Raw genomic sequence first — 8,697 nt, forward strand, 5'->3', positions numbered from 1 at the left:
TCTGTAATGAGGTCTGGTGCCCTCTTCTGGCCTGCAGACATACACACAGACAGAATATTGTATGCATAATAAATAAAATAAAAATTTAAAAAAGAGTTTAATATCTTAACTGGCAAAAGCAGGAAGGTGTAGTCATAAAAAGCATTTTGTTTCTTCATAAAACTGTTGTAGATCAAGTTTTGTACTTAATACACACACTTGCCATAGCTGAATCATAATATACTGTGCTTGTAAATTATTGTATACTTTACCTGTTGGTCTGTATTTTACCTGCTTGAGTACCTGACTAGCGGCTTTTATTAACTCTCTATTGGAAAATGGCTTATTGTTCCCTTTAAGAATTTTACCTAGCAGCTCAAGGTCTCCCATAAGAATATTATAACTAAGGCCTTAGCCATTGACTATCTAATTAAAAATTTGTAAGCTGTCCTCTTCTGAAGTTACAAGTCTACCTAACTGATAGGAGAATGGGAAAACTGAGTTCTACATCTGGATTCACAGAAAGCAAGAAGAGTCATTGAATTTGGCTTGGGCTTTTAAAACCTCAAAGCCCACCCTCCAGTGACAAACTTCCTCCAATAAGGCCATACCTCCTAAGTGTGACACTCTGTATGAACCTATGAGGATTGGTGGCTATTCTATTTTTTTTTTTTTTTTTTTGGTTTTTCGAGACAGGGTTTCTCTGTGGCTTTGGAGCCTGTCCTGGAACTAGCTCTGTAGACCAGGCTGGTCTCGAACTCACAGAGATCCGCCTGCCTCTGCCTCCCGAGTGCTGGGATTAAAGGCGTGCGCCACCACTGCCCGGCTGATTGTTGGCTATTCTAAATTCAAAACCCCACACTGCCCTTTTGTTAAAGTCTGAAAAGGAATTTCCTATTATTATTATTATTATTATTATTATTATTATTATTTGTTTTATCTTGTTTTACGAGGCAGGGTTTCTCTGTGGCTTTGGAGCCTGTCCTGGAACTAGCTCCTTGTAGACCAGGCTGGCCTTTGAACTCACAGAGATCCTCCTGCCTCTGTCTCCCCAGGGATGGGATTAAAGAGGTGTGCCGGAATTTTACATTATTCATGACTTCACTTTGCAGTTACCTTTAATGAACCATAGTACACAAAAAGCATATGAAAAAATTTGAGAAGTAGCTCGTTTCATGCCATTCTTCATAGTTTGATGAAATTGCTTATCATTCCACTCTGTTCCACATGGAACATCCCCTTTTATTGTATCCATACTATGTGCAAGAACACATTGTAAGTCACTTGGGAGCTCTCAGTTACCAAAACTCAGGTTTCACATTGTGATCTTATTTTAGGTAGTAAGACCTACAGAGCACAAGAGTAGTGGTGCTGACAGTTGGAGTATGCCAGAGAGCAGCCGCAGGGTTCATCCTGCAGCTGAAAAGACTGGAAGTTCTCTACTTGACAATATAAACAACAAACAAAACAACCATGCAGGGCTGCTAAGATCTGCAGCGGGATAATATGCTTTGAGAGTGAACACACTTTTGTAGCGCGCACCACTGTGTAGTTATAACTGTCATGCTTGATTATACTTGTTAATCTTTACTGAGTCTAACTTTTAAATAAGCTTTTTCATGAGTATGTACAGGAAGGAGACAGTATGTGTAGGATTCCTTACGATTTGGACTTTCAGACATCCACTTGGGGTTTGAGATATTTCCCTCATGAGTAGTAGGACAGTTATAAAATACTCATTCTCTCATGTTCAGTTAGGTTGCTTTCAATATCTCCTTTTTACAGTGAAGCATATCTTTTATGTCTCTCTATATTTGTTAATAATTACTTGACTCTACTAAATTCCCAGAGAAAAATTTATCTATACTATGTTTAATTATAAGTGAACCAGAGAGTCTTAGAAAAGTAAACAAGAGATGTGTTCTTTCCTTTTAGGTCAGTGCTGACAGTTGCTTGTGAACAGACTGAAGTTCTGCTTTTTGACCCTATTTCTTCAAAGCACATAAAAACCCTTTCTGAAGCGCATGAAGACTGTGTGAATAATATCAGGTGAGTGTGCTGGTAAATAGTGAGCTTTTAGTGTGACTTGTAGTCTGGCTTGCAAGTTATGAGAATATTTTGTGCATTACCCAGTTGCAAAACTTATAACTGCAAATTTTACTATTAATGATTTTTTGGATTGGAACTCTTCTGCAATATATTATTTACTTCCATGCAGTTTTTTTCTTTCCTCTTTGTATGTCAAGGTCATCACTATGAACCTTAGCCATGTACTTAAGCCACTACTGCATTGGCTTACCAACTCTCACAGTCATACAACACCCACATCCAGAGTATTGAGAGAAAAACACATGGAGAGAAACATCTTTGTAACATCCTTGGATGCTAGCTCCTTCCCTGTTCAGTGATTAGTGAAGTAAATTACAGGTGAACAGTTCGGTGGATTAATCTGCAGTCCTTAAAATGGTGATTGTTAAGATTATGTAACACTATAGACAAATGTTTAGGATTATGTAAATTAAAGTCATGCAAATTATACAAGTATGAAATGATACAGAAGATTAAAAGATTGTTTTTTAACTCCTAACAATAGTTTAATTTGGGTAATTTACCATTAATTTTCTATTTTCTAAACTATATGAAATGAAATTGTATTTTATAATTACTTTCAATGTTACCTAAAAAGGAAATATAGAAATTACTTGTAGTTTAGGTAGCGCTGTGTTTTGATGTAATTCCACTGACACATATGCAGAACCAGAGAATAAGTACAGAGTTGCAGGTAGGTTCCAGAACAAATGTCAGCACCTCTGATGAGAGAGGACAGACCTGAGATTTGCACATGGCTGAAGCTACAGGATGCTGGGGTTTCCTGCAGCACTGATACCTGGTTATGATCTTATCAGTTAAAAAGATTAAAACCACTGAGGAGTTTTGTGTGCAGAAAGACCCAGAGCCATAATCACCACATGAAGCCATTAGCTGAAATATCTGTCTCATTTATGAAAGACTGAAGAAAGAAAAAGTTCTTTTGCTCCCTGGGGCTGTGGGTTTTAGCTAATAAAGACACAGCCTCATGACAGAAATTGAGTGAAGGTATTTGCCAGTGACTAGATGTCTATGTGTGTTATTTCTAATATTACCATGAAACTGGAGCCCTGAAATGTTGTTAAAACCTAGACTAGGGGCCCAGATGGCCAAGTAGAGGTAATTCTAAAACCCTTAAGTAGGAAGGGAGAGAAAAAAGTTAACTTTTTCCACTCAAGCCTATAACCAAAATTTCAACATTCATGAAGACATCTAATATTAATACAACAAATTCAAACCACCCAGAACAGGGATTTCTCTGGATGAAATTAACTTTATGGAGTAAGTAGTCCAACAAAGACTTTATTTTTAAAAATAAATTATTTATTTTTTTTTTGACTAGGTAATACATGCACGTGGTACAAAATTCAAAGGTACAAAAGGGTAAACAGTGAAAAGTAAGTCTATTTCCACCTCTGTCGCCTGGCCACCCAGTTTCCCTCCCCAGAGGCAACCACTATTACTAATTTGCTATCTTTTCTGAGATAGTTTATGCATGTGCAAGCATATAAATATACACATACACACATATACCTCACATACACTTTTATATAAATGGTAGCATTCTACACATACTATTATATTCCTGGCCTTTTTAACTGAACATATATAGAGATCATTTCATAATTAGTATCCATGGGATGATCTTATTCTTTTTAACAGCTGCATAGTATTCCATTGATTGGGAGACCTTTAAAACCTTTTTGGATGCTTAAAGAGGTAAAGTATACTCTTCATTACCTTTAATGTATACATTAAGAGTATACATTAAAAGAGATGACAGTAGCAGGTTTATATAGTAAAGAACTGATTAGAACACATAGAAATTAAAAATGTTGCTACATAATTGTATTCTAAAAAGGGAGGGTATAGCTAGGGCTTTAGCTCAGTGATAGGGTACTTGCTTAGGGCTGGATCTCACAACATTGCTAGGAAAAACAGCAACAACAACAACAAAACCCAAAAAGACACTTGAAGGGGCATAGTTCTAGGTTTGGTCTGAAATGTAGGTTAGAAGTAAAGTGTGTGCTTAGCATGTGTGAGGCTCCGAGTTCAATCTGTAGCACCAAAATTTAAAAAAAAAAAACAAAAAAAAGAAAGAAAAAGAAATTGGGGGCTGGGGATGTAGCATAATTGGGAGAGTTCTTGGTTAGCAGATGTGAAGCCCCTGGATTTAATGCTGCACAGAATTGGATATGGTGGCTGAGGCTGTAATCCCAGCTTTTGGGAGGGAAGCAGGAAGACTGGGAGGGATTAAAGGTAATCTTTGACTATATGTTGAGTTGGAGGCCAGCCTGGACTAATGAACCCTGTCTCAAATGCAAAATAAGCAATAATAACACATTTTAAAATAAATAAAAAATTAAGTTTAATTGATCAGATGAACTTTACTCTTTATCACTGATGAGTGAATTGGAAGTTGGAAAATAATATCAAAATACTCATCCAGTACATCAAAAAAGGATTAAAAGGTATTAAAAGTTATGAGTATATAATTAAAATACAAGATTAACTGAGAAATTACAATATATATAAAGAATCACAAAACTGGACAGTGTTGCACACCTGAAATCCCAGCATTTAGGAGACTGGAAGATCCCAGATTTGAGGCCAGTTTGGGACTCAAGTAGAAGCTTATTTCAAAATTAATTAATTATTTAATTGTAAATAATGAGTTACAGAGATTTCTGGGAAATTAACTTGATAGTTGTTCAGACTGTTTAGTAATAAGAGAGAGCCAGTTTCTTTAGACTATGAAACGGTCATCGTGACTCTGTATCTGGAGAGGTTGTGGTAAAACTCTAGATTAAGTCTTAAGTGGGAGATAGGGAAATGGCTGAGTGGTGTTTGCTCTTCCAGAAGGTCTGGATTCAATCCCCAGTGCCCACATGGCAACTCACACCCCCCTGTAACTCCAGTTCCAGTGAACCCCATTTTAGCCTCTGTGGGTACCAGACACACATGTGGTACACAGACATACATGCAGGAAAAGTACCCTTTAGCATAAATTTAAAAAATATTAAAAGTAGCCAGGTGGTGGTGGTGCCCACCTTTAATCCCAGCACTTGGGAGGCAGAGGCAGGCAGATCTCAGTGAGTTCGAGGCCAGCCTGGTCTACCAAGTGAGTTCCAGGACATTCAGGACTATTGCACAGAGAAACCCTTTCTTGAAAAAACAAACAACCACAACAAGAAAAAGTTAAAAGTATTAAAAAGCTGTAAGGTTAGAAGTATAAAGTAAACTGACAGAGGATTTCTTCTCAGCTGATACAAGAAGAAAATGGAGTGTATTTGATAAGGAAAGGCCATGTACCACATTATGTCAGATAAATATAAGCCAGACCAAGGAATTTTAAGTAGGTGAAATGTTCACTGTAACTATTAATAGTGCAGGAAATATAATTCTGAGGGTTTGCCTTTACTTTTGCATTTGATCTATTTAAAACAAAACTAAACCTAAAGCAGTAAGCTAGTAAGTAAGCAGTGCCATGTGCCAGTACACTCAGCTGTTTATGAAGCTGAAGTGGGAAGATCATTTACAGCCCACAGTTCTGGAGCACAGAAAGACCATCTACTAACAGTTAATAGTGCTGGAGATGCAGCCAGTGTCAGTGCTCTCCTAGCACCTAGCTTGTGGGAGGCTCTGGGTTTGATTCTCAGCATTGCATTGCAAAACAGCAAGACAAAGAGGGAATTAAGGTTAGATAAACACTGACTAGTAGAGATGTAATGCTAGCCAAATTTGCATTTTTATTAGTGACTATATTACTGAAGAAAGGCAATATTAATGTATTTAGCCCAATCGTTCCAAAATACTATAATTTCAACATATAATCAGTACAAAATTCTTGATATTTCACTTCCACTTTGTAATGTTGTCTTCAAAACCCAGTGTGTATTTTATACTTAGAACATATTTCAGTTCACACTGGTCACATAGCAAGTGTTTGAAAGCCTAGTGGGAATTATAGATGCCATATTTGACAATGTGACTTTACACAGTGGCAACAATAGGTTAATGAGGGAAAGTTTATAGTGTGGGATGGTGCAGTATAAGACCCACATGTTTAAGAAGAAGACAGAAATATCAAGCAATTTCAGACATTTTTAGATCAGCACATAATTAAATGTGTGCACAAAAAAATGTTTAAAGGAATAACAAAAAATCTTATAAATACAATTTTATAGTTTCTAGACCACTAGAAAAGGAGGACACGTGGCCAGTTCAGTTGAAATAGGAAAGCTTAAATTGGTTTTTTTGTTGTTGTTGTTGTTGCTGTTGTTGTTGTTTTTAATTTAAAGTAAAGAAAGGATAAGAAATAGAAGTTCAAAATTTAGATCTTTCACAGAAAACATAGATTGATATTAATTAAAAGACAGTCTAGAGCTGGGCCTGGTGGTGCCTTTAATCCCAGATCTTGGGAGGTGGAGGGAGGAGGATCTCTCTGAGTTCTAGGCCAGCCTGGTCTCTGAGGTCTAGGACAGCCAGGCCTAAACAGTGAGACTGTCTCAAAAACACAGAACAACAACAATAACAAAAACTAAACAAACAATCTGCAATTTGAATAAGAAAAGGAATGATTTATATGATGTATATCATATAAATGCATTTATATGATATACATCATATAAATGTATTTGTATGATATTTATATGATATATAATATCATAAGAAAATAAATGTGAAAGCTAAGATTATCAGTATTGGACAGATGACAGAGCAAAGGAATTAAGGGTAAAATGTAATAGTGTTTGTAGTAAAGGGAAAACTCAAGATGATAGCAACAGAAAGAAACAAAGTGCCTAGTCCGTAGTGGTGATGAGGTTTTGATAGTTATGGGCAAAGCTAGATTGCACATTTAAAGGTTCTAGAATAACATTCCCAATAAAAGAAGGGTTGAAAGAAGTAGTTATATACATGTATGTACATTTTAATACAGAGTTTAATGAATAGGAAAGAAAGGAACCCTTGAGCCACAAAGGAAGTAGAAGCTGTAACAATTAAGAGTAAACAGACTTCAGCTTTTACCTTTTAAGATCTGCCAAGTGCTGGTGACCCTGAGCTTTTGTTTTGACAGTAATAAGGAGTACAGGGGACAGACCCTTTATTCTAGGGTCAGCTCCATATAAAGGTTCTTCTAGAAGACTATAAAATCTGAAACCCAAAAGATCTCACTTTCAGTATAAAGCACTCTAAATCTAGACTAGCATTGAGGAAAGGGGTTTACCACAAGCCAGTGCTCATACATGCCGATCCTACTCTACAGTCCAACACCTCCAGCCAGCATCGGGAAGTTGGATCAAGATACCTGTAAAACAAAAACGTTAAGTCAGCCAGGTGTGGTGACCCATAGCTATTAATCCCAGCACTCTAGAGGCAGAGTTAGGTGGATCTCTGAGTTAGAGGCCAGTCTGGTCTGCATAGTGAGTTCCAGGCTGACTGGGCTTAAAAAACAAATGCTGGTTTGTGGCACATGCTGGTGGGATTCGCTGAAAGAGGTAGAGGCAGAAGGATCAGAAGTTTGAGGCCAGCCTGGGCTACACACTTAAAAGACAAGACAAAAACAAGTGTGATAGTACACACCTTTAATCCCAGCACTTTGGATGCTGAGGCAGGAACATTTTGAGTTCAAGACCACCCTGGTATACAAAGCAAGTTTCAGTACAGCTAGGGCTACACAGAGAAACACTGTCTTGGGAAAACAAACAACAACAACAAAAACCCCACAAACATGTAATTCCTCCCTGAAGTAAACACAGTACCATAAAAAAGCTAACTCTCCCCAAATTAGTCTATTAATGCAGTGAGCTTTTGACTAAGATACATACCATCAGAGATTTTCATAAAACTAAATTTAAACATTTTTGTTGAGTAGTGTGCCAGAAACAGCTGAAGTTGTTTTGGAGAATAGATGTGGGGATAGCAACCCTTCCTGATATGTGACAGTGGAATGAAATAGATCACCTAGAAGCAGACCTATGAAATATGAACATTTTACATAAGAGCAGGCATTGCAACTTGGTGGAAAAGATGACATTGATTATATTCATGAAAAGTAAAACAAAATCAGATCCTCGCACCATAGCTGAGAATAACTTCCACGTAAAGACCTGGCTGTGAAAGCAAACCTTAAAGTTTCAGGAGAAACTAGAGAATATACTTATGTCTTAGTGTGAGTATTTTTTATAATTTATTTAATTTTATTTTATTTGCATTGATATGAGTGAGGGTATTGGATCCCCTGGAACTGGAGTTATAGACAGTTGTGAATGTGGGTGCTGGAAATCGAACCCAGGTCCTCTAGAAGAACAACCAGTTCTCTTAGCCACTGAGCCATCTCTCCAGCCCAAGAAAGTATTTTTAAGATCCTAAAAGCATAAACCTTTAAAGATTAGTGAATTCAGCTGAGTGAAATAAAACGTCATTGTAGTTTTGTTACAGAAACCCTAACAGAGCCAGGCAGTGGTGGCCCGAGCATTTGGTAGGCGGATCCCTGAGTTCAAGGCCAGCCTGGTCTACAGAGTGAATTCCAGGACAGACTCCCAAAATCACACAGAGAAACCCTGTCTTGAGAAAAGAAAGGAAGGAAGGAAGGAAGGAAGGAAGGAAGGAAGGAAGGAAGGAAGGAAG

The 8,697-nt window shown here is 37.3% G+C and overlaps 1 protein-coding gene across 1 annotated transcript in view; it reads left to right on the forward strand.

Moving 5' to 3' along the window:
* Dcaf10 (DDB1 and CUL4 associated factor 10) overlaps positions 1-8,697 on the forward strand; it is a 45,827-nt gene that overhangs the window by 10,573 nt on the left and 26,557 nt on the right. The window contains exon 2 of the mRNA XM_005362126.2: positions 1,915-2,028. Coding sequence (XP_005362183.1) covers positions 1,915-2,028 — 114 coding nt within the window. The remainder of the gene's footprint in view (positions 1-1,914; positions 2,029-8,697) is intronic.

This window comes from Microtus ochrogaster, linkage group LG5 (genome assembly GCF_000317375.1).
Source record: "Microtus ochrogaster isolate Prairie Vole_2 linkage group LG5, MicOch1.0, whole genome shotgun sequence".
Lineage (NCBI taxonomy): Eukaryota > Metazoa > Chordata > Mammalia > Rodentia > Cricetidae > Microtus > Microtus ochrogaster.